Below are 26962 nucleotides of genomic sequence, written 5' to 3'. Positions count from 1 at the left end.
ACGCATGCCTGTATTGAGCGTCCGATGGAACCTTTCCACTCGGTTGGACTGCGGGTTGTAGGGTGGTGGATGTGTCAGGCCAATCTCAAGCTTGGAGGCCAGCTCCTGGAATACCTGGCCGGTGAACTCCATCCCATTGTCGGAGTGGATCTTCAGGGGGCATCCGAACGTGGCCAGGTGGCGGTGCAGCAGGGCTTCAGCCACCGTGAGGGTGCGCTTGTTGGGGATGGCGTAGAGGCTGACAAACCGGCTGAACCCGTCTTGACAGGTGAGGATATAGCGGTTCCCGGCTGGGGTTTCTGGCAGTGGCCCCACCAGGTCAATGAACAGGACTTGCTGTGGATACCCCTGGAGGGAGGGCACATGTATCCCTTGCTTCAACCTTTCCTTGGTAACCTTCTGGACACACTCAGGACAAGTCTGAACCATCAGGCGGACGTCACGGGCCAGGTTGGGCCACCAGAAGTGCATGGCAACGCGGGCGATAGTCGCGTCCATTCCAAAGTGCCCGGCCATGGGGGTCCCATGGGCTAAAAAGAACGCGTCCTGCTGGAGGGCCGAAGGCAGCAGGTATCTTGTCCTTTCCCCTGTCAAGGTTTGGTCAGTGGTGGTGAGGCAGCCATGCTCGTCAAGTCCCAGGGCTGGGAAGCGGCTGGCGTACTGCTGCTCGTCTCGTTCCTTGCCGCGCAGCTCAGCCTTAGTTGGGGCTCTGCCATCAGCCACCCACTGGCGGACACGGAGCAGGAGAGGGTCCTGTGTCTGGGCTTCTAATACTCTAGCTGGGTCCAGTCGTGCGGCAGGGGGCCGGCTAGCTGCGGACTCCCCTAGCTGGCAAAGGTTGTGGATATACTCAGCCTGCTCTGCTAATTCTTCGGCGCTAGCCATCGGCATGTTGGCGTCCTCCCGGCGGCTAAGGGCGTCGGCGTTGGTGTTCTGGGTGCCAGGACGGTGGCAGACAGTGAAATCTAGGGCCGCTAGCTCCTCCTGCCAGCGGGCCACCATCCCTGTGGATGTGTTCAGTGACTTCATCTGCAGCAAGGCTGAGGAATCAGTGTTGATCTGGAAGCTGCGGTAGGACAAGATGCCGTGAAATTTCCGGATTCCATACATAATGGCGGCCATCTCTCCCTTCCAGGACGGGTAGCGAGTCTCGGGGTCGGTTGTCTTGCGCCCCACGGCGGCAATCAGCCTCTCCTTGCCGTCCTGGCATTGACTCAGAATGGCAGAGATGGCGCAGCTGCTAAAGTCTGTGGTGAGCTGGAACACCGCCGGCAAGTCAAACCTGGGCGGCGCTCGGATGGGGGCTTGACGGAACTTGTCCTTGAGCTGTAGCAGCTGGGCTTCCATCTCAGGCGTCCAGGCTAGGGTCTTGGCCGTCTTCTGCCGATTCATCTCGTAGGTGAGGTCGGCATACTCTGGGATGAACAGGCGGTAGTATCCAAAGAACCCCAGAAGCGCCAGCAAATCCTTGGGGGTGCTGGGGGCCGGCCAGTCCAGGATGCGGTCAATATAATCCTCCTGCATGGCTATCCCCTCACGGCTGAGGGTGTGGCCCAGATAATCCACCTTGGCTCGGAACAGCTTGGTCTTAGCTGGCTTGAGGCGGATTCCTCCCCTGCGGTGGGCTTCCAAGACCTCCCGGAGCCTAGCCAGGTGGGCCCAGGTATCCTGGTGGAAGGTCAGGACGTCGTCAAGGTATGACTGGAGGTTGGCTGTGCCTAGTGGATTTAGGACCCCTGCAATAAATCTGGAATAGACAGACGGTGCCGTAGCCAGGCCAAAGGGCATCCTTTTCCATTGATACAAGCCCCTGGGGGTGGTGAAGGCGGTGCAGGGCCGGCTGTCCTCAGACACACGGATGGTGTAGTACGCGGCCACCGCGTCTAGGGCACTGTAGACGCGGTGCCCTCCAGCTCGTTCTACCAACTGCTGGATCCTGGGCAGAGGGTAGCTATCCAGTTCCAGGCACTTGTTGAGGGCTCGGTAGTCGACGGCCCAGCGGGTGCTCCCGTCCTTCTTCTTGATGGGCACCAGGGGGCTGCTCCAGGCGGAGTCTGACGGCTCTATGACTCCCTCTTGTAGCCAGGTGTCCAGTTGTTTCTCCAGCTCAGCCTCCTGCCGCGGGTTCAGATCCCTAAATCTCTGGCGGATCGGCTGGGTTCCTGGCTTGAGGCGCAGCTGCAGCTCGACTACGTCCGTGCAGCCGGGGGTAGAGTTGGAGAAGACGTCCCTGTACTCTGATAACAGGGTCCAAACCTCCTTTTTGAGCAAGGGGTCCTTGCGCAGGAACTCATTGTCTTCCATCTAAAGGGCCTCCCACAACTCCTGCATATCTGGGGGCTCAACAGGCTCTTGGAATGAGTGGAGACGCGGGGGAGGCTTATCAGAAACCTCTAAAATGTCAGGCTTGACTAGCTCCCCAGCCACTGGGAGGCCGGCGTCCAGCAGGAGGGGCGTCTCCCCTTCATTTACCACCAGCACTCGAAACACACTGGCGGAGCCAGGCCTGTGGGCATACAGGCCTTCTGGGATGACAAGATCCTCCCCAAACCTCTGTTCTGGGGCAGCTAGTTGGATGGCATCCTTGGTGCGGTGTCCTACTAATTCAACAGGGACAGCCATGACACCGCGGCCAGGCAAGACCACCCGCTTGGCCGTGCGGAGTTGGGGTGGCTGGCCGTCAGTTGGAGTGACAGCGCTTAGCCTATACGTGGCTGGTGCGGGGTCAGCTTTGGCTCCGGGACCCACCGGCCGCGACTTGACGGGCTCGGCCTCGGGAGGGGCTGACGTGTCGGAGCCAGGTGTGGCTCCGAGGGCGTCCGGCCACGATTTGACGGGCTCGGTGCTGGGAGAGGCCGGGGCGCTGGGACCAGCCTGGGCTCCGTGGGCGTCCGGCCGCGACTTGACGGGCTCGGCGCTAGGAGAGGCTGAGGCAGCGGAGCCATGCGTGGCTCCGGAGGCGGCCGGCCACGACTTGACGGGCACGGCGCCGGGAGAGGCTGATTCCTGGGAGTTGAGTGTGGCTCCGGGTGCATCAGACCGCGACTTGACGGGTCTGGACTCGGACTTGGCTGGCTGACTGGCTGGGGGTCCCAGGTAGAGGGGGCCAGGTGGACACGGCTGGCCGTTGATAAAGGTGTCGGCGGAGAAGATTGGTTCTGGAGGGCTGGCAATCTCAGGGAACGTTGTTGGCAGGTTCTCCAGCGGCACCTTGGGCACTGGGGGCAACCCCATGGCTAGCAGGTTGGTCCCCCTATGGGCGTTGAGCGCAGTGTCCACCCAGTGCGTGCCTTTCTCGACCACACGCGGCTGCTCTGGCAGTGGGCCTGGCAGAGGCCCCTCGTAACTCAACTCTCTCTCGGCTGTCTCCCGGTCAATGGGGACGCCACGGAGTGGGATGAACTCCCCACGCACCCACAAGCAAGGTGGTTGCATGTCGAAACAGAGCCTAGTTCCGAACTCCTTGAGAAAATACCCTCCTAGGTTCAGAGGGTGTGAGAGATTCCGGACCACAGTCACGTGGTACAGATGGAGTATAAGGGTGTGTGAGACTGCCATATATAATTCTTTCAATTTTCCTATTACCTGGAGGGGCTGGCCTTCCTCGTTAGCAGTCAGGATTTGGGTGTTGTCCGGAATCAACATGCGTTGCACGCCCATTGCGTGCATGAGGTGTTCAGAAATTACAGCAGACCCTGGTACACGGTTGCCAGAATCGATCATGGCATCAACCTGTACATGCTGGGCAGGGTCAGGAGTAGGAAACCTCACCCTGATATGGCAGGGGAAGTGGAGGTCCTGCCCTTGAGACAAGGGGGCCTCCCGTTCGGCTGGGGTTGGCAGAAACTTCGGTGGTGGCCGAACCGCAGCTATGGTGGTATCGCTTACCATGGTGGCTTAGACTGTAGCTTCGAATCACTAGAGCTTATTAATTATCACTGGGTCAACAATTTTATATTTCTTTTTATCACTTGGTTGACATTTATACACACTTATGTGTTGTTATCACTAGGAGCTCTAGGTGTGATTCTGGAAGCACTGGCAGCAGGGAATGTCCGTCCTGCAAGGTTCAGAGGGGTGGCGGCGGTAGGGAATGTCCCGTCCTACAGCGCCGCTGGTTCGAATCCCGAAAATGGCGGCAGGGAATGGCCCGTCCTACAGCGCCTCGGGTTCGAATCCTGGAAGGCAGCGGCAGGGAATGTCCCGTCCTGCCGTGCCTGTGGCTCAAAATCTGCTATCCGTCGCAGTGGTAGGCCTTACTTGTGTGCTGAAGCTTCGCAGCCACACATTGCCTTCTCAAGGAGACCAGCACCCAGCTGTCTGTCTCGTAGGTTTGGCCTGGGTGTCCTGGGGCTTGTCCCAGCTACACTTGCCAATTTAGACTCAGTTCTGTAGCCGTCTGAGCTAAATTATCCGATTACCATGGCTGCGCACCTAGCGCTACTCCTACACGGTACGGAAAAAGCGTCTTAACTGGCGCTTTTAGCAGGCTAAATCTGCTTGCCGTAGGCCAGAGGCCCACATATTGCGTTCAAAATGATGGAAATTTGACCTAAAAAGGCCGTCTCACGGGTCAGTTGGCTTCTCAGTTGGCGGCTGATTGTCCCCTTACTTGCCAAAGGGTCCAATCAGAGGTAGAATAGGCTAATTTCTGTAAGGCTCGATTGAAACACGCTGACACCAAGTTATGGTAAGCCGAACGTTTCAGCTCACAGGGTTGCGAGTTCGAGTTCAACGAGCCTTAGCCTTGAATTATTCTACCAAAACAAACTAGCAGGATTTAGTCATACAGAAATTATATATTTAACTGAATAATATTTACAATGAATGTTTACTATATATATACAACAGATTATAACAATGGTTAGGTTTGAAGGGGGTGTGGGACGCTAGGGCTTAGCTCCCGGCGGTAGACAGGCTGTGGGGGCAGCTGTGGTAAAGGGGGAGGCAGCGCCTCCCGGTTGTATAATCGCATGAGGGGCGCGTGATAGCTGCGTGTTTGAGTCCCTCCCCACATTTAGGCAGGCCAGTTTGACCGCTGGATAGCGGGGTCAACATCGGTCATGAGATAAATGGTGATATAATAAGATTAGTGCAGAGGGTTTGTTATGATAAGTCACAGCGTAGCAATTCCGTAAACTGCCTGTCCGTCTGGTTGTCGTATTACCACATAACCACGGCTTAATAAATTTATTTTGAGTTCATTTAATCTTAACAGAAAATTTTCATTTGAAGTACAAATTCTTTTTAATCTGTATGCTAAAGAGTAAGGTATATTGCGACAAATAAAACTGGGGTGACAACTTTGAGGCATTAAATAAGTTATTCTGTCTGTATCTTTTGTAAATAAATCACATTCAAATTTACAAAGATCATTAATCCAATAATAACACATAGACCAAAAAAAGAAGACTAGTAAAATAGATGGATGGATTGATGGATAGATGGATGAATACAGAAATGTATAAATTGATTGATTCATAGATAGATAGAAAACATAACTTTCATTTGAAATATTTTTAATAATCCTTTCTATTTTTAGGAACTCTCCGCCTAAAGGTATGTACTTTTTTTATTTTATTTTGGGGGGTTTGTTTTGGGGTATATTCATGCATGTGGTGGCAACCCCCCCCCCCTCCCCTTTTGTTTATTATATCCTTATTTATTTCATACACTTATGCTCTTGCCCCAATCCCGCACCCTATTAACCCCCCATCCCCTAATCATGAAAATACCCCAATTTAACCCTTTTTATGCTTTTCAAGTTTTTTAGTCCTTAGCTGTTTTTTTTCTTCATGCAATTTACTTGTCTACATGCTAATTTAAAGAGGGCATTTGGTCGTTGATTTTTTTAAAGATCAACCTTCTATATAAAATCTAAATATAACTACTTAATGCCTTCTTTGAATTTATTTTTGTGGTGAGCCATCACTGCCGTATATTGTCATAAATACAAAGTGTTCTGTAATCGCAAAATAACACAATTTGGCGGCTTCTCTCTTAAAGTACAAAGTCGAGCATAAAACCCCCACCCCCCTTTAATTGAATTTAGATTGAAAATAATAGGTGGGATGGTTTTCTTGGGTCTGTGTTTACTTTAGGTCAGGTTAGGTTAGGTTTTAATTGGGAGAGGATAGCCTCGTGGGGTTAGGGCATAAAGTAGACATAAAGTAAAGAAAAACAACCCAACCCTTAATTGCAAAAAAAGGGGAGTTGGGTATTATAAAATAATTTGAAAATAATGCGGCAGTGATAACGCACCATTTTTGCTATAAAAAGAATATACATTAAAACTTCCTAAATTGGTTTATCAGACGTATTTTAAAACCTTTTCTTTTAAAATAATTTATGAGTTAAAAATGGCCCCATAAAAAAGAAGCTACTTTAATAAAAAATTGCAAGAATTTAGCTTAAAAAATTATCGCTAATTCACAGGCAATTCTTTCTTCTATTATTTTTAGTTTTTGAATAATGCTGCTTCTTTTACTTTAAGTTATGTTAAGCAAGGTTTTTTAAGACAATAAAAAGTATTATAGGCATTTAATGTGCCCCTTTTTGTAGATTTTCCCTTACAGGAGGCCATCTAAACCTTACCTTACCTAACCTAACCAAAAATAAATGAAGCATACAATAAAATCTTTCTAAAATCAAAGCTATTGGAGGGTGGGGGGGTGGTGACAACTTCCGATTAAAGGGGATATTGCCATCGATTACGTAAAAGGAAAAATTTAAAATTCAACTATACCTACATATAAGTCGCTAAAAATTGCTTATCGAGCAATTAAGAGTTAGACCTGAAAATTACTAAGTTGGGGCCTGAAACGGGGGGGGGGGGGGCTATATTGAGTTCCCATAAAACAAAATGTATTTTTAGAATATCTTAGACAGCTTTAAAAAATTATGTATATCCTTGTGATCTGTGTGTGTAACTGTTTGTACCGTAGGATCTCGCTCACCGCTGGACCGATATGGTTCTTCTTTACAATGTAGCTTTTCATAAAGTTTTTTTTCCTTAATATAATTTTGTCAAGAATATTTTTGTTTGATGTTAATAATATGCAAGGGCTTTTTATTGGAAGGTGGAGGAAGGGAGCAGAAAAATAGCTTAAAATTATGGTTAGCGAGGTCTTACTCTTCAAGGACAAAAAAATACTACTTTAACTGGCAGCTACGCCTTTAGAGGTCTCTGGGGTCATTTGAGGGAAGGGGTAGTAGTCGAAAAATCTTCCATATCGGTCCAGCAGCGGTTGGCGAAATCCTTCGATACACACAGACAGACAGCAATCTTGTTAAAGATGATGTTTTTTTTTCTATAAAAATAGATTTTTGCTGCCCTAAATAAACATAAAATTTTGCAACGCCTACACGAGTATGACCAAAAACTACACAAAGCCTCGGAGTACTGATATGAAACTTTAATTAGGATTTTGCTATGAACAACTTTTTGTGATGAAATTTTATACCTCCAGAAAGGAAGGGGTGAAACCATTGTGCAGGGATTTGAAGGGATAAGACAATGGACGATAAATTGTTAAATATCCCCAATTATGATAAACATAATTATTACTTCTTCTGTAGATTAATTGTATTTTTGCAAAGTTTGAACCAAGGTAATGAGAGATTTTAAAGGCCAATGTCGCTACAATTTAGGGAACCTGCTAATTGCTCCTGTGATGGTTTTAGGCTATTTTTCCATTCTAAACCAATCTCTTTGTGTGGTTTTAAGCTATATTTTCTATCCCGATACAGAACCACTAGTTTTAAAAATAGAAAACATCTTTTTGTATGAATATCAAAATTTGTAACATAGTGTCGACTATATGCAATAATATAAAAGGGGTCTTAACTGACATATAATCAACAAGCCGTTTTTGAAAATTGTAGCAACTCTACTATCGTTACCAGAATGTCTGTACGTTCATTTGAAACATGGAGATTTTCAACTTTTATGACAACAATTTATATTTATCCTCTTTATCTGATTTTTGAGGTACTGATTCCTAGAACAACAAAGTACAATGTTTAATGTAAAGCATCTCTATAATAAATCTGCAATTGTGCGTATTTAAACAGATTCTGTATTTAAGCAGTTTTGCAACAAATTTCCTCACAATTTTTTACTTTTACATTTATAGTTTGTTTATTCAGTTCTTCACTTTTATAGATGTTGTCATCCTTGTTCAATTATTTTTCTAATAAAAAAAACTAAATGATTTGAAATAAAAGTGGTAATTTCTGACATATTAGCGATATAACCTTATTATAATGACATTATGACTTATGTTGATATAATGACAACACAAAATATTGACAGGGAACCAGGGGTTTTAAGGGAGAAGACAATGGACAATAAATTGATATACATCACAAATGATTATAAACAAAATTAACCCTTTCCATAGATTTAATTATTGGTTAAAAGTTAGGTCACTATTACTTTGCAACTAAACGAACTAAAAATTTTCAATAAAGTACCCAAAGTTTTTGAGCAAATGAATAAGATAAAGTTGAGTACCAGTATAATTTACAGCCCATTATCCCCTCCCTCCCTGTGCAGGGAACATTAGTTGAAAATTCATTGTCTATAAGATGAATTATCTATGCTAATTAAACAACTACTAAGTGGTTCCTATGGTTGAAAATACCCATAGAATGACAGTATGATATCTATGTATTCTAGACAGCTACAATTTTGTAATACTGATGACTTGCAATGTCCTAAGAACCATTTTTGTTTGTCATAGATAAAAGAAATTTCATATAAAATAAAAAATCTTAATTTTGAGTAAAAAAAGTTAATTTTTTGTTCTGTTGGCCCATAGGGGCTTAGGTCATTAAAACATGATTGATTTCATGATTGATTTTTATTTTCAATTAAAATATGCTATTTATGATACTATACAACGCATGATTTTTCAGTAAGGCTCAGAACCGGTTCCTATCCGTCGGATTTTAATTGGATGCGAAGCCACACTGGAAATCAAGGACGTCCATAATGTTTTTTTTGGGAGTGGGGAGGTTAAAGTTTTTGTTTTCAAAGGTTTGGGGGGGGGGGATTTTTAATGTATTTTCAAAAGTTTTCTTAGTTCCTAAGGCATGGTGGGGGGAGTACAGGGGTGCCTCCCTCTCTTGGAAATATATTTATTTTCCCTATATCCCTGGTGTGGTTCAATCTAATTTTATTTTGCACACCTTGTTTTCAAAATTTACCATGGGGTCATAACTTAGTCATTCTAGTGCGCTTTCACACAAATTGACTGTTGAGCACTGCCCCCCCCCCGGGCCCCCCCCTCAACCCCCTCTATTTTTGAGCAACCCATTACCGAATAAAACCTAGCCTAACCTAGCCTGACCTAAATTTAACAAACAAACAAACAAGAAAGTATACCTCTTTCCTTATTTTTAATTTATTTGAAAAATTAGGGGGAGGGGGGGGGGTTATCAGTGCTTTGTGCGAAAGCACATAATTTACTTAGGGCAGACAATTGGACTTGGATAATGAATAGCAAGGACCATTATGTTCATGAGAAGATGAATAGCAAATAAGAAAATAAGTTATACAATACAATAGTGGCTTCGCACTAAGATAATTGAAGGGTAACATAAAAATCAACATATTTTTGTTTTTGTCAGCTGGGTCTCACCACTTTTTTTTGGGGGGGGGAGGTCAATATTTTTGGGCGTGGGGTTTTAACACACCGCAGACATATATAGCCAATAAGCTTGAAACGAACAAAAAGCTTTAGATAGACAGACAGGAAGACATTGTTCTACTTAGTGTCATGGATATTAAATCTTATCTAATTATTTTCTTAGGAAACCCATCCAATTTCTTTGATAAAATGACCAATAAAGATATTTAGAATTATAACCATGAATAATTTTCATAGCTTGAATAAAGAATAGAATATTTATTTAACGCATCAGATTATAGACAGCTTTCCGCGGTTATTAAAATGAAAAATTATAAAAATCAAATCAGCTAAAGGCCCGTCTAACAAACTGGTTTTTATATTTATGATTTTTATTTTAAGATTCGTCAAAAATTGTCTGTAATTCGATGCTACACATAATTTTTCATTATGGCTGAGAACTGGTTTTAAACCAGCGGACATTAATCAGTTTCAAAGCCATACTGGAAAAGGGTTTTCAATACATTTTTATATATTTCCATGTCTCTGCCCTAAGCATCTAGGAACCATCATTTATTTAGATAAAATAGCTAAAAACCATCCTGCTATCAAAATAGACTCACTTTCATAGGATTATATATAAAATTTGATTTAAAACTTAAGAACATAAAAATATAAAAGCTGAATATTGAAATAAAATACAACTTTGCTTTAGATATAACAGCTTTATTTTTTATTGCTTTTTCATAATCATTAAATCCCCTTTGTCGTTCATTTTTGTTTTATTTATAGTTTTTTTCTGGATTATACAAATTTTAGAATAGGGTTGATAAACCCAAAATTTTCCAGAAAAATTCTGCATCTGCTACTAATGGATATATTATTACATGGATCTTACAACAGATTTTCATGTTCTCTAATAAAGTGAAACTTGCAGTGGGCTAATATAACGTCCCCCCCCCCTTTACCACATCACTTTCTCTCCTAATTGATTAATGAATTGACCAATGAATGAGTTCCATCTTAGCAAACTGAATTGATAATAATGTATCCCCTGTTATAATATCCATGTATATTCTACATCCATTATGCTTCTTTTTTTCCTCTGAACCCAGGTACAATACCAAAAATGAGTGAAACATGCTTATACAAACAAATATAATTTTCTTTTGCAGCAAAGTCAACAATTTTGAGTCCAAACAGTTTGAAAAAGGTGCAAAGCTTCTCCTCTGATCTGCTCAGCCATGTCAGAAATTATTATCAGACGGCTAAAACAAATGTTACTGGCGGAAGACAATCTGTCTCGACCCCCCACTTACCTGACCGGCTGGAGCCAGCCCCCGATGCCTCTTTTGATGATGAGTTTGGCATTGAAAGTCCTGTGGTCAATGGTGGCGGGGCTCTAAAACCACGCCCCCGCCACAATGGAGATTTAGACAGTGATGAACCTGTTATGACAAATGGCCATGGAAAAACTAAGAAACCAAGTATGTGCACTCTTAAACCCACCCACCCATATTAATAATCCTCTTTTTTCTTGATTTTCTTACCCAGTCAAGTCCCAACTTAAAATTTCCCCTACCCCCTCCTAATGTACAGTACTGTTGCCAAGAAGATGATTGGACAGTAAGTGAGCAGTAGCAATGGGGGAGCTGGGTGATTGGACAGGGGAAGCTCTGCCTAGCTGCTGTATAGTCTATAGATAGATAATAGTGGGTGCACTCTTGAAGCTAACAACCAGATGAAAGGGATATCTAACACATGACACCGCACTCAACCTTATAACTTTAATAACAACCAGGGATTGCTAGCTTGTCCTGATAGAGGATCTTACCTGGCCATCCCTAATCATCGCCAGGGATAGCCAGCAGTTTTACTTAGGGAAGATAGCAACTGGCTATCCCTCAAATACTACCAAAACTACTACTAAGAGGCATTGTGGAGCAAATATTAATCAAATCGTACTACCATTTAATAATGATTTTTTTAAAATTTTAACCAATCATACTTTATGGATCAAAATACTTGACTTTGCTGCTAATATTTTTAGTTGGTGTGCTCTAACAATTATTAAGCTTAGGTTTTTGAGAAAAAAAATAGATGAATTTAGAGTGCAAAACAGCTATAATGTTAAAATTTATTAATTAAATTTTTTAAACATAAATAACAAAATATACATTAATTTGGTTTGAATTAACTTAGCACCATAGTTTGATTAATCACAGACTAATAATAATATTGTAGTAGAGGAAAAAGAAATAAATTTAATTTTTGAAATTATTTTTTGTAAAATTGTAATTGACTTTATCCTCTATTAGAAGGGTTTATCTGGGCATTTTTAGCCTTTTTGGGTGATTTTTAAAGTTCAATACTCTTAAAATATGTAGTTAATTTATTAATCAACAAAAATGCAAATTTTTTTGCCCAAATTGCTAAAAAGTGACCCATTTATTAACAGTTTTCTATTGTAGCTACTAACGGAAGCGGCAGCAAATACCGCGGTCACAGCCCCACCAAGGACTATGAGGTTGTCGGTCATGACCGCACCACCGGAGGCTATGACCGGTTCAACAAGCCCGACCGGGACGATAATGACCGCGGCGGTCATCATCGCATTGAGGAGAATGGTAATGGTAGGATGTTGTCCCGCCAAGAAATTCCCCCGGGTAAGACTAAATAAGTTTTTTTTATAAAAACTCGACCGATAAAGGGTTAAATTTTATCATTGTTATAAAAGGGGAGTTACAGGGATCGTAGGGGATAAGACAATGAAAGTTAAAGTATTATAGTATATTCTTAAGGATTAAATCAATGATCATTATCAATGATATTAAACAAAATTACCCCTTCTGTAGATTATGATTATTGGTTGATTTACTAGTTAGGAACCAACAAATCACAAACATATATCCTGCCATTCCAAAGATCTTTAGCGACAGATCATTCGTCGAATTGTAGTTTTAACTTCCTCAAGAATCTAGTTCCTGTAGGTTAATACCAACTTTTTGTTTTATGTGTTTTTAATTTGCTTTTTAATAATTTATTAACCCAAAAACATTTAGAATTATATTGTTTAAAAGTAAGTTATTTTTAATTTCACTTTTATTTGGTACTAACCAACACGTTTTGGAACAAGAAAAAATATGTTCAGGATTAGCACAGAAATAATTAAAGTAACAGGATGTGTGTGCGTTTTAGAGCTTGCCAACCACCGGACCGATATGGTTTACTTTACAGTGAATCTTCCTGTAGGATTTGGGAAGGATCACAATTATTTTGGGGAGGGTAATTCAACCCCCCCCCCACATAAATCAATACTAGAAAAAAGACTGTAAGATAGATGCACAAAGAAACGAACAGCTGGACAGACATACCAATATTAAAGAGTAGCTTCACTACCCAGGGATCTTGAGGGATAAGACAATGGATGATAAATTGAATTGCACCCTCAATAAGGAAAAACAAACTTATCCCTTTTGGTTATTGAATTATTATTGGTTGAATTATTTGGAAACTGTTAATTTGAATGTGGTAAATTTTGGGTACCAGTATAAATTATAATCCAATGTTCTTTCCCTCTCTGTGAGCTGAAAAAAACTTTATATAGATATCTATTTTTTTTAATTTTCCTAAATTAATTTTTAATTATTTTTAGGAGCTAGTACTGATAATATGCCACCAGGAGTCTTATATAAGGTAAAAAAAATATTTAATTGATTGCACGCCCTTTGTTTTGAAGCCATTATGGTTCAAAGCCATTGATTTCGTCTGGTTTCAAAATAATTCAATAATTTTTACTTATGGTACAATATTTCACGTCTTTTGTTATGACGCAAGCACATCACTCTCTTGACATCAAGTTTATCTCCATTCAAAGGGGTAAGGGGATAGAAAAATAGCCAAAAAACAACACAAGGTTCAAATCTAAAAATAAAAAAGCCTAAAAACCATCATAGGATTAATGTAAAGCTTTCTTAAAATAGCAGAACTAAATCATTTTAATAGTAAAATCTTAAGATTCAGAAAAAAAACCTTACTATTATTTTATTTAACAGAATAATTTGTTTAATATGTAAGTGCGTACAATGTTTAATCGTTGAGGGTAAAATGGCCTTACAGACCTAGAGACAGACACATATTATTTACAGAGTAGCTTCGCTACTAAAAAAATACTAATTAATATCAAAAGGTTCATCGCACTTTTAATGCGTTGATTAATATAGCCCTTTAAAACAACCTAGCATAATATACAATTTAGTACCGCAGCTCAGGGATATAAAGGGATAAGACAATGACCGATTAATTAAAGTATATCTCCAATAATGATGAACAAAATTATCCTTTTAGTACATAACAATTATTGGTTGAAACATTTAGACACTTTAAGTTGTTAACACAACGAATAAGAAAGAGTTATTATAAAACTTTGGGGACTAGCGTAATTAACAGCCCCCCCCCCTCCCTGAGGCATTGGATGCCTGCTTGTTTTTTATTTGTCATTGCCGCGATACCTTTGCTTGTATAGGTTCCTATTTGACATTTTTGGAAGATTTTTTGTTGAACTATATGCACACTTTTTTTCGACCGCCCACATAAAATTTCTAAAAATGCAGGCTTTTTAGCAGCATAGCTATTCTATAATTCATTTTTCCGTCCGTCTTATCGTTGGGCCTCTAGGAGCGTATGAGGTTGAGGGGGGGGGGAATTCGTACCCCTTCCCCCATTTTCAATTTTAGTTTTTAAATGAAAAAGGAAAAAATAGATTGTCGTCATTTTTTCTAGGGGCGAAATCTCTTTTGAGGTTGCCTTTCCCAAATATAATTATAAACCTTCCCAGGGCCTATGAGAAGCTACAATTTAAAGGCAAAACATATCAGTTCAACGGTTTGCAATATCCTTCGGTACATACAACATCCCTTTACTTTTATAGGATTTTTGAGGATAGATTTACGTATATGGGGCAAATGTGTATTAGTCATACATATTTGTAAGATAGTTATACCATAACAGTTCTTTCACTTAAACCTATAAATGGGGTCCTCTGGTCTCTCTTGATCCTTACTCGATCTAAATTAATCATAAAGTTTGTTTCTTGTGCTTATACCATTCTCCTTTCTTTAAATTCTTTATCCCTGTAATGGCTATGATACTGTTATAAATGTTATCCTTGTTTTCCTATGTTTGCTTATTTGTAGTATTGACAGACAAAAGTTTTTTTAATATCGAAGCTATACTATCGAATCTAAAGGGATAAGACAATGGCCGATATATTGGTGTACATCCTCAATGATGATACAAAAGATTACCCCTACCGTATATTCCAATTAAAATGCAATAAAAGTCTCCAAAGTTGTTCAGACAACGAATAAGAGCACGTTATAATAAAACTTCGGGGACTAATGTAATAAACAATCCAATGTTCAAGATTTAAACCAGTTTTTTTTGCCCCGAGGATCCGAAGGCCCGGGCTAACAAATCTGGTACTAATATTATGATTTTTATTTGAATATTCGTGGACAATTATATGCAATACGATGCTATACATGATTTTTCAGTATGGCTGAGACTCTGTTCTAATCCAGCGGATATTGATTGGTTTTGAATCTATACTGAAAATAAAATGATTGCCATTGTATCGTTATTAAAACAAAGATAGCAACATGCATAGAACCATAGGAGCATCAACATGTTACATTTAGATATTTTCTACAGTCTTATATTAATATGATAACAGCACAAATCCTTATAATAAAGTAACAGGATCTGTGTCTGTTTGTACCGCTTACCGATATGGTTCTCCTTTACAATGGTCCTGGGAAGGTTTATAACTATTTCGTGGGAGGGTACCTCCACCCTTCAACCATAGAAAAGAAATGCCAAAAAAATAAAAGGCCGCTAGGCTGCACCTGAAAGACAGCTCATCTTAACATAGACAAATTATTTCTTAACTTAAATATTTAAAAAGAAAGCATTTTAAGTGCCGCCATATAGGCTTCTAGTGTTTACATATATAACGAGAAACTACGCTCCTAAGTCCAAACATATTTATTGTTTATTTTGATGCAATTATTTTCTGACGTCAAAAATATGTCTGTGTGAATATTTATTGATTTTAAGTGTTTTTTTTACACATTTAATTATATTTTTAAACTTTTATCCACCCAAGGTTTTGTGAATTTTCTTTTTACATTAAAACCTCTCTGACCACTGAACCGATTCTGTTCTATTTTTTTAAGAGCAGCTTCTAGGTTGGCTTTTGGCTATTTTTCTGTCCCCTCCCTTCCCCTTCTTATAAAAACATCTTCGTTTGCTAAAAATACATTTAAAAGTTGGACAGATTTTTTTGTCACATTGATCATCCATGGTAATGATCATCTATTTATCTGCTTATTTCTGTATCTCTTTCATCCATAAACAACAATATATAATTTATCTATCTATCTCTATACCTATCTGTCTATCTATCTATCTATCTCAGTATCTATTTATGAATCTATCTAGGTGAAGGCTGCCTACAAGTACCAGGCTGAGGACGTTGATGTATCTATCTATCTCTGTATTTATCTATCTATCTAGGCGAAGGCTGCCTACAAGTATCAGGCTGAGGACGTGGCTGTATTTATCTCTGTATCTGTCTATCTATGTATATATCTATGTATCCTACTACCTATCTAACTATGACTGTATCTATCTATCTCAGTATCTATCTATCTATCTATCTCTGTATTTATCTAGGTGAAGGCTGCCTACGAGTACCAGGCCGAGGACGTGGATACATTTGTCTTTCTATCTATCTCAGTACATATCTATCTATCTAGGTGAAGGCTGCCTACAAGTACCAGGCTGAGGACGTGGCTGTATCTATATCTGTATCTGTCTATCTATATATCTCTGTATCCAACTACCTATCTATCTATGACTGTATCTATCTATCTTGGACGTGGGTGTATCTATCTATCTCAGTATCTATCTATCTCTGTATCTATCTAGGTGAAGGCTGCCTACAAGTACAAGGCCGAGGACGTGGATACATCTGTCTATCTATCTTTCTCTGTACTTATCCATCTATCTAACTATCTCTGTATCTATCTAGGTGAAGGCTGCCTACAAGTACCAGGCTGAGGACGTGGCTGTATCTATCTCTGTATCTGTCTATCTAAATATCTCTGTATCCATCTACCTATCTATCTATCTAGGACGTGGGTGTATCTATCTCTGTATATAATTATCTATCTATATAGGTGAAGGCTGCCTACAAGTACAAGGCTGAGGACGTGGATACATCTGTCTATCTATCTATCTCTGTATCTATCCATCTATCTATCTATCTATCTCTGAATCTATCTATCTCTGAATCTATCTATTTATCTAGGTGAAGGCTACCTACAAGTACCAGGCCGAGGACGTGGATGTATCTATCTATTTATGTATCTATCTATTTATGTATCTATCTATCCCTGTATATATCTATCTATCTATCTAGGTAAAGGCTGCCTACAAGTACCAGGCTGAGGACGTGGCTGTATCTATCTATCTCTGTATTTATCTATCTATCTAGGTGAAGGCTGCCTACAAGTACCAGGCTGAGGACGTGGCTGTATCTATCTATCTCTGTATTTATCTATCTATTTAGGTGAAGGCAGCCTACAATTACCAGGCTGATGACGTTGATGTATCTATCTATTTCAGTACATATCTGTCTATTTATCTCTGTATATAATTATCTATCTATCTAGGTGAAGGCTGCCTACAAGTACCAGGCTGAGGACGTGGATGAGCTCAGCTTCGAGGTCGGCGAGGTCGTGCAGGTCATTGAGTACGAGGACCCGGAGGAACAGGTAACATTCAATATAAACAACCGTGGAAGGAGGGGACATTGGACTGTAAATAACACTAGAACCCAAATTTTTATAAGCATATTCGTCATTGGTTGTCTTTTAAACTTTAGGGAATTTTTATTATATCTTGATATTGAAAAACATGCCTATCGTTCGAGCACTGAATCCCCCTCTTCTACATTATTTTTTTTTAATCAATTGAAAATACGAGATGGGGGGAGGGAAGGGTTTTTATTTCCATATCTGTAACTCATTCTATTAATCATATTTTTCATTGATTAATTTAGCTATGCCTTTGAAACTTTTGTCCTCCTTGTTTATTTTTGCAGGAGGAAGGCTGGTTGATGGGAATCAAGGAGTCGACAGGACAGAAGGGTCTTTTCCCGGCTAATTTTACTCGTCCTATGTAACTAACAATAACACAATATATATATAATACTAGCAAGGGGGGGTGAAAACACCCCCTTTATATATATTAACAATCTATTATTTCTAATTTTAATTTAATTTTATAAGGGATGCATGAATTGATTTTGGTCTTCAAATAATTATTTAAAGGTGATTTTTTCACTTCTGTCAAAAATATAGATAAAAAGCCATGTGTTGTTTTTCTGTTTAAAAATTTGGATATATTATATCACTAGATGAAAAATTTTAAAGAAAAAAATGTTCAGAGAGTAAAATCTCTGAACTGAAAAACAATGTTAAAAGATCTTTTAATGAAAACATCTAAATCTAATAATAATAATGCTAATATTTTTAGTGCTCTGTGTAAAAATGATTATTTTGGGCCAATTTTTCTATTTATGTAATCCTATTTTTTTTACAAGCCATCACCTCAGTCACGCAACCTCAACAATAGTTTTCCCTTATTTTCCCTTTTTTTTATTTTTGAACATTTTTCATAATTTTTTATTTAAAACTATGATACTAGTCGTAATTAGTAAGTATTTTTTTTTAAATTAGCAGTTTTTTATGTGACAAGTTTTTTTTTATATATTAAGGGAAGGATTATTTTTGTATATATCTCTTAGATAAATACAAAAATCATCAAAATTTATGTTTTTTTTAACATCTTGAGGGTCCCTCAAACCAAAAAATATAAGATATCTTCAAAAACTATCCTATCTAAAAAAAAAGCATAAAAATACTTGTCAATTTTTTTAATTATTGAAATTATTAAAAAGTTTTAGAATAGGGAAAATGGCATTCATTTTGAATATATTGTAAAAGTAAATTTTAGTGCCATGTACATAAGATTAATTTTTATATGAAATAACACATACATACAGTATAAACCACTGTTTTTTTATTATTTCAAACAAAAAATACTTTTTTTCTACTTAAATCACAATAAATACTTCAATAATTTACTTAATTTTACTTCTTGTCAACTTAATTTTTATTGTAGAATATAACCCGTAAAAAATAATATGTATTAAATGATTTAAATGATCGTTAAAAAGTCTTAAAACTGCCAAATTTTTTAATGTTGTGAATTTTACAATAAGCAATATTTTTTTTTAATTTTACAGTTTTTTTTAACCTTTTCCATTAAACCTTTTGAATTGTAAGCATTAAATAGCATAAAACTATACAAAATTGTTGTGAAACGTAACCTAAAAGCATAAATTTAACCATACTTAATTCTAAATTTAATCTTGTCTTCAGGTTGTATAGAAATATTTTTATTTATATTTTTTACAAATGAAAATTAGAATATCAAATTTGATAACCCATCTGTTGAAATTTTAAATTTTTAAAAAAATTTAATTTCTACCGAGGTACATTTTTTTTGTTTTTTTTCTTTTAAAAATACAGAAAATTCTTTATAATTGAATTTCGGAAAAAGGTTGAGAGATTAAAGATTGTTTTTCCTCTGCCTTTGTCCTTTTACCCCACCTAGCTTGAACCAATAGATTTTCTTGTAAAACTTATTTTACCTCTTTGATAAAGTTACACTAAACTATGTTCAAGTCAGGTGTGTTATATCAGTTAGGTTCACGAAAGTATTGTTGTTTACTACTGAAGCTATTCTAATAATATCTCATCTTTGAGTTTGGTTGTATCAGGAAGGGGGGCGTCATTGGAGTATAAATTACAATGGTAATCAAAGTTCTATTATCACGCTTTCCCATTCGCTTGCTTAAACTTTGGGTACTTTTATGATTGTTTTGGTGGAAACTAGCAGTGACCAAACTTTTCAAAGAGTAATTCAATCTACATTCTTAGATATGTATATAGAATTATTCTTAAGATTCCTAAATTATAAAGTACAAAGCTTTTATTTCATAACATCATAAATAAGTAAAGAATATTAACTCCAGTGGTAAACTATAATACCTTTGTGTATCTAACTACAGGGTGTTTTTTAATAATGGAATAGAAGCATTGCTTAATTTATCCCACTTATCATTGACATTAATCAATCATCATTATCTTATTTTTAAAAATTTGCTTCGAGAATTTAATATCAGAAAATAAATATTTTAAAGTTTTAAACAAGAAAAAAATTTATGAATAATTTCTGTCAAGGGTAAGTGGGTTAAATTAAGCAATACTTTTGTTTAGTCTGAAACCATCCTTTAACTATAAATGTTGTGATTGTTTCTCAAAGTGCCAAAATATTTGGTGATTCCTAAACTTTAAATTTATACCAGGTTTTCACAATTTCTTTTCTGCCCTGGCTAGCTAGGGTTTATTATGTGATTTCATGGTTATAGGTATTAAATTTGGGCATCACCAAAAGTAAGAAATATATTCTTGATATTAAAAATTTGTTTTATTGAAATGATTTTTGGGTATCTAGAAAGATATCTAGATTTCTGGAAATCTTCTGGATGTCTTAAAATTATGAAATTTAGTCTTGGAGAATAAAATCTCTTTAAACGTTATCAATATTTTGTTTTTATTTATGTTTTTAGAATGTAAAAATCGTTTGAATCAAAATGATTTTCAAAAAGTACCATTTTACCCTCTAAAAACATAAATATTACAGGGAATAGTAGCGAAGCTCTTAGATATTAATATTAAGATTTAAAAAAAGAAAGACCAACAAACAATCTTCATGGAAGGGAGAGTAGATTGGTCTGTTTATTACTCTAGTCCCCAAAGGGTTATGATACCGTTTTATTAACGTTGGCTTAACAACTTGGGGGGTTTTATATGAATTTTGATTGGTTGGTTCTTTAGGTTGAGTGTCCAAATGTTTCAACCACTAATTGTAATCTACAGAGCTAGTGTATTATCATTAGGAATGTACATTGTACATCAATTTATAGGCCATTGTCTTATCCCTTTAGATCCATGATAATCATCTAAATGAATGTGTTACGTGACGGCTATTCGATAGATCTGTATGAGTGTGTTTGTATGTGTGTGTGTGTGTGTTTGTGTGTGTGTGTGAGTGTGTGGCTGTGAAGACAGTGGACGTACGACCAAGACGACAACTTATACAGAAGCTTCGCTACTAAAAAATTTAAATATTGATAACAAAATGAGTAAAAGTTTAGATCTTTAAATATTAAATAAAAATCTGTTTAAAATGTAAATATTTTTAATTTTATTCTAGCCTAACCAAGTTAACATCTAAATATAAAATATAAAAATATGCTTTTATATAAATTGTTAAGAACTATTATTAAGATTTTATTAATAAATTTTGTATTGAAAATAACAGTTTTGAAAGCTAAGCTTTTCTATAATAAGGGTTTGGACGTCCGTCCGTACATCACGGTTAGCTGTTGTTAATCTATGCATGTTAGAATTGTCCTATCGATTTCAAACTTCCTGATTATGATTTCTGTAACAGTTTTGCGAGATCTGGAAAGCGAATCAACTCTGTAATATTTTTTAGAAAGTCTGTATGTCAATTTAAACCTTTTCTGACAATATTTTTTTTGTATGATATAATTATTCTATTATTTGTAACAATGATTCCTAGAATGACCCGGTAAGAATAGTAAAAAATATATTTAGCAGCTCAATTATTCTTACTTGATTAACTGTCCGTCTGAATGAGTAAAACACTAGAGGGAGAAAAGGGTTAAATAACTGTATCTCCCCATCGCAACCGCCTTGTGCAACCTTTCTATTGGATCATTGAAAATCAACCAATGATGTCGCTTGTATTAACACAGCACAGAAGCAGAAAATAATTTAGAAGCAGACATAAGAGGTCTTTGAAAAAGTAAGGGAGGTAGTTGCCTGTATATACATCTATACTATACATTTCTTCATCTGAATGTCTAATATCTATAGGTCACTCTGTCACAATGTAAAATTACTTTAGCTGATAAGGTTTTGTGATTTTTAAGAATTTTATTTTTTATTTTTTCTAACTTTTATCTTTTGAATAGCAGTTAATATTTTATTCGATAACTAGCGGCTGTGCCCATATCATCTAGGGCTCTATCGAAGGGATATGGAAGGTTGGAAAATGGCCTGTGTGGCGGCTAAAACTTATAATCACAAGCCAATAAAATAATTGCCCAATTACTTAAAAATACTTCACTTTAGCGAGTAGTGATTGTCCCAATTAAAAGCTACTTTTGGTATGCAATCCTTGCAATTAACGGAATAAAGGGGAGGTATATTTTTATTAGGTTAATTTATTTCACTTATCAGTACATTTTTACCCCTTCACACACTATTATATTACTGGATATATAGCTTACAATTCCTATAATAGGTGTGCTAATAAATTGGATGATTAATCTGAAAATAGAAATAATCTTTAATTTAGAAATGTTTGAGTTTTAATTAAGAAAAGAAAAGCAAATATAAACTTAAAATAAAAATTACCAAAAATGGATATTTAAATATTTAAACTATTTAAATCAGGTAATAAATCTTCAGGTTTAGATAATTTTCATTCATAAATTTACTGTTAGCAACCTGAACAAAATAATATCAATTATTAAAACATAATTTTAATCACTATGAATATATGTTTAGTCCATAGAAATTTTAAATTGACACAGCCTGAAACCATCTCCAGACCCATTGGAAGCTTCACTGTAAAGGAGAACCACATCGGTTAATGAGATCCTTCGCTACAGACAAAAAAAGCTTACTGCTTTATATATTAGGAAGATAGCATCTAGCGGCGGTTCTGTATTCCAAGATTTAAAAAAAAATAGCCTGAAGCCATGCCGAGACTTTGATTTTTTAATAGCATAAACCAAAACCAGTCAAGACTTCAATCTTAAAGTTAAATTGACTAAAACTATACGGAGCTCCCTAAATTGGAGAAATAAATCGATTCAGTAGTAATTAAAATCTTAAGTTTCAGACAACAGAAACCTTATTACTTTATATTATACTAACGACTAGCATCTAGGGGCTCTGTATTTGAAGGACTGAGAGGACCAAGAATAATAAAACAGTTTAAAACCATCTCAAGCCTTAAATCTGGAAATCAAAAACCATCACAGGGCCTAAGTGAAGCTTAATTGAAAAATCGGTCTAGTAGTAATTGAGATCTTAAGCTTCAGACAAAAAACCTTTAAAATCATAGGATTGTTAACTTCTAATGATGTGCTATTTTAACCCACTAATGTGGTTCAGAGATGCACTAAAATAAGATCTCGTAGTGCATCCCTTCAAAGGCTATACGAAGATAATGCTACGCTGTATATGAACATAATTGTACTTGTTTACTTTCTAGTGTTTAAATTCCCTAGGTCAAATAAAAAATGATATCGTATAGGCCTATTAATCAAAACAATCCTTCCTTTTATAAAACTGACAGTATGCCTTACCGCTGAACTGGTCTGATCCTTTACAGTGTAGCTTTTAATAGGTCCTAGGAATGATGAAGGGATCATACCATCCTTAGAAATAGCTCCTTAAAAAATGCCCCCCCCCAAAAAAAAAAAAATAAAAAAAAAATTAATTTAAATTTTTTTTTCGTATTCATTCGAATTTGGTGGATAGGAACCGGTTCTCATCCATACGAAAAAACTATGTCAAGCATCGTATTATATCCAGCTTTCTACGAATATAGAAATGTACAATCATAAGATTAAAACTAGTTTTTTTAGTCGGTGACTTCGTCACCTCGGGGCTAAAAAAACTAGTTTTAATCTCATAATTGTACATTCTATATCCGCGGAAAGCCGTTTATAATATGATGCGAGAAATAACTATTCTTTATTGAAAATAGGGGGAGGGTCGACTATACTCATTGCCTTAAGTGCGCGGCGCCTAGGGTCATCTAGGAGCGTAGCCGACCTCTACCTAAAATCTTAATAATTTTGTGGACTATTATTGAATTTAATTGGCTGGTGGTTCATTAAGTTGAGTGTCCAAACGTTTCAAGCACTAATCGTAATCTAAAGAAGGGGTTATTTTGATTATCCTCATTAGGGATGTATATAATTGTATCGGTCATATTGTATTATCCCTCTAGATCCCTGTGTTTGCACATTTTATGTATCACTAAAGTTTATTTTAAAAATTTACTTAAAAACTTGATTGGGTTATATTTTAAAACTAGCAATGTCCAAACTTTTCCACCAATGAGTTTATTCTATCTTGGGGGGGTTATTTTGATTCTCATCATTGGATTGTAGAACAATTAACTGTCCCAGAGAATCTTTGGTGTATGTATAAAAGAAAGGAAAATAAATATTTGCTTTGAAAGTTATTGAAAGCACTTTTAAGTACTTTTAGTAGTACACAAACAGTCAAGAAAGAAAGCTTTCATAAAAAAAGCTTTTTCAAATTCCTATAGTTATTCTATTTCATACTGCCACAATAAAGATTCTATTTTGTTTCCCTGAATTTGTAATGTTATACTAATAATGTAGAATGACTTTTGGAGCATTTTTTATAGGCCAACACCTATAGTTGCAAATTCTGTACATGATTTTCTATAAAGTTAACTTTTTGTGAAAAATCTTATTTATAATGTGATTAATTAAGTGGATATATTGTTCTCCTTTTTTTAAAGGTAAGTGAATTATCGTTTTAAAAGCGAAGCTTTTCCATGATTAGAGTCTGTCCGTCCGTACGTAATTAACAGAGAGCTCCTTTCCTTATTTAAATTTTGTCAGAATTGTCCTATGGATTTCAAATTTTGTCTGTTGATTGCTATAACAATTAGGTACTATTTGGAAAGCATCTTTACCATCAAGCGTCTTATAGGTCCAGAGGGTAGGTTTTTAACTATTTTTGTAGAGGGTATCTCAACCCTCCGAAGATAATTCGCCCCTAGAAAAAAGTTACCCTCCCCCCCTGAAAATTTCTCTTTGCTTTTACTTTCAAAACTTAGATTTAAAACTGATTGTTGTAAACATTTTAGGGAAGCTTCACATAGGTTAAAGGATAGTATAGGCTATGTTATTTTTAAAAGCGAAGCTTTACTATAATTAGGGTCGGTCCGTCCGTCCGTACGTCCGTAACGGATAGCTTTTTTCGTTAATTTAGGCATGTTAGAATTGTCCTATCGATTTCAAATTTTGCATGGTGATTCCTGTAGTAGTTAGGTACGATTTAGAAAGCGTAGCAACTCTATAATCATTACCAATATGTCCGTACGTCCATTTTAAACATGTTGATTTTTTTACTTTTTTAACAACAAATTTTTATGTGATCTAATCATCCGATTGATCTGATTTTTGGTATATTGATTCCTGGGACAACAAAGTATAATGTTGTAAACGAAGCAACTCTATAATATTAATCAAGTCCTAAATATGTAAGTATGTCCATGAACATTATCCTGTATAAAGCAGTTTTCAACAAATTTACTTACAGTTTTGCTTCGACTCTTATACATTTATATTTTGATTATTCAGTTCTGACACTATATAAGTGTTCATGTCCATTTGTCCTACCGTTTCAGTGCTTCGCTTTTATGGATGTTGTCATCCTTGTTTAGATTTAATCCTTGGGATGGTTTTAGGCTATTTTATCCCCTTCTAACCTATTTTAGATGATAGTAGCGCAGCCGCAAGTAATTTGATAAATATTTAAAAGCAAAATATTAAGAGATTTAGAGAAATAAAAAAATTAATATGATAAAAGGATTTTTAGAAAAAGAGCAAATAAATGTAATAAAGAAATATAGAGGAAGAGACAAGAGAGATAGAAGGAGAAAGAAATTCAGAGAAAGAGAGAGAGAAAGAGGGAGAGAAAGAGAGACAGAGAGAGAGACTGAGAGAGAGAAGGAGAGAGAGGGAGAGAGAGAGACAGAGAGAGAAAGAGAGATAGAGGGAAAGAAAGAGAGAGAGTGAGAGAGAGAGAGAGAAAGAGAGATAGAGGGAGAGAAAGAGAGAGAGAAAGAGAGATAGAGGGAGAGAAAGAGAGATAAAGGGAGAGAAAGAGAGAGAGAGAAATAGAGACAGAGAAAGGGATATATCGAGGGAGAGAAAAAGAGACAAAGATGAGAGATAGAGAGAGAGAAAGAGAGACAGAGATAGATAAAAAGAGAATGGGAGACTAAGAAAGAGAGATAGAGGGAGAGAAAAAGAAACAGAAAAAGAGAGATAGAAAAAGAGACAGAGATAGATAAAATGAGAATGGGAGACTAAGAAAGAGAGCTAGAGGGAGAGAAAGAGAGAGGGAGAAACAGAGACAGAGAAAGAGATATATCGAGGGAGAGAAAGAGAGACAGAGATGAGAGATAGAGAGAGAGAAAGAGAGACAGAGATAGATAAAAAGAGAATGGGAGACTAAGAAAGAGAGATAGAGAGGGAGAGAAAGAGAGACAGAGAGACAGAAAGAGAGATAGAGGGAGAGAAAAAGAGATAAAGCGAGAGAAAGAGAGACAGAGAAAAAGAGAGGGAGAGATAGAGACAGAGACAGAGAAAGAGATATATCGAGGGAGAGAAAGAGAGACAGAGATGGGAGATAGAGAGAGAGTGTTTCGGTACAACGGCTTTTGCCTGGCAGTGTACAAGATCTTTTAGTACAAACGTACTAAACCTGCTACTTCCCACATGATTCAAAACCAGCGTAGTTACTAATACAATTTATTGTATGAAAACGGTCACGCTGAAATAAAAAATAACAAAATTAATAATCAAATATTAAAATGTTAAATACTTCATAAAAGAAAATAAATCTTGTAAAAGAAAATAAATCTTTTTTCATTTGGACATAATCGTCTTTTTTTAAAAGGTTTTGTGATTTTGAATTTATATTTCAAAATATATAAAAAAAGGTTAGGCTTATTTTGCTTAAAATTAAATCAAAACTTAATGCGAGTTTATAATTCATGGATAAAATCATCATAGACTACTATTAAAATATTCTGATACAAAAATAAATTAATTACTTGGTCTAATTTTAATGAAAATAAAGAAATTAATTTGCCGTCTTTAAGAAATCATTCCACTCTATTAAAAATGCTTAAAAGAAAGAATTCTTACCAAGTCGTTTGAACATGTCAAGCCGGGAAGCACTCAAAGGTATTTTTCAGTACGGATAACACCACATTTTTGACTATACATGGGTTTTCATCACACAGATATTCCGCACTTCTTG

General features: G+C 37.1%; 1 protein-coding gene across 4 annotated transcripts in view; it reads left to right on the top strand.

Annotated features, from left to right (window-relative positions):
* Amph (amphiphysin) overlaps positions 1-20880 on the top strand; it is an 89054-nt gene extending 68174 nt beyond the window's left edge. Inside the window, exons 11-16 of one of the 4 annotated variants that reach the window (XM_080173251.1) lie at positions 5543-5559; positions 10808-11119; positions 12104-12298; positions 13288-13328; positions 17369-17470; positions 17797-20880. In XM_080173251.1, the coding sequence (XP_080029377.1) occupies positions 5543-5559; positions 10808-11119; positions 12104-12298; positions 13288-13328; positions 17369-17470; positions 17797-17880 (751 nt within the window). In that variant the 3' untranslated portion in view covers positions 17881-20880. The remainder of the gene's footprint in view (positions 1-5542; positions 5560-10807; positions 11120-12103; positions 12299-13287; positions 13329-17368; positions 17471-17796) is intronic. The other 3 variants (XM_080173252.1, XM_080173254.1, XM_080173253.1) reach the window with 3 other exon arrangements.
* Positions 20881-26962: the final 6082 nt, after the last annotated feature.

This window comes from Acartia tonsa, chromosome 10 (genome assembly GCF_053477335.1).
Source record: "Acartia tonsa isolate MP-2025a chromosome 10, ASM5347733v1, whole genome shotgun sequence".
In the NCBI taxonomy this organism is placed as follows: Eukaryota; Metazoa; Arthropoda; class Copepoda; order Calanoida; family Acartiidae; genus Acartia; species Acartia tonsa.
Note: the sequence above shows the minus strand (reverse complement) of the source record. Positions and strands in the feature narration are given on the sequence as shown.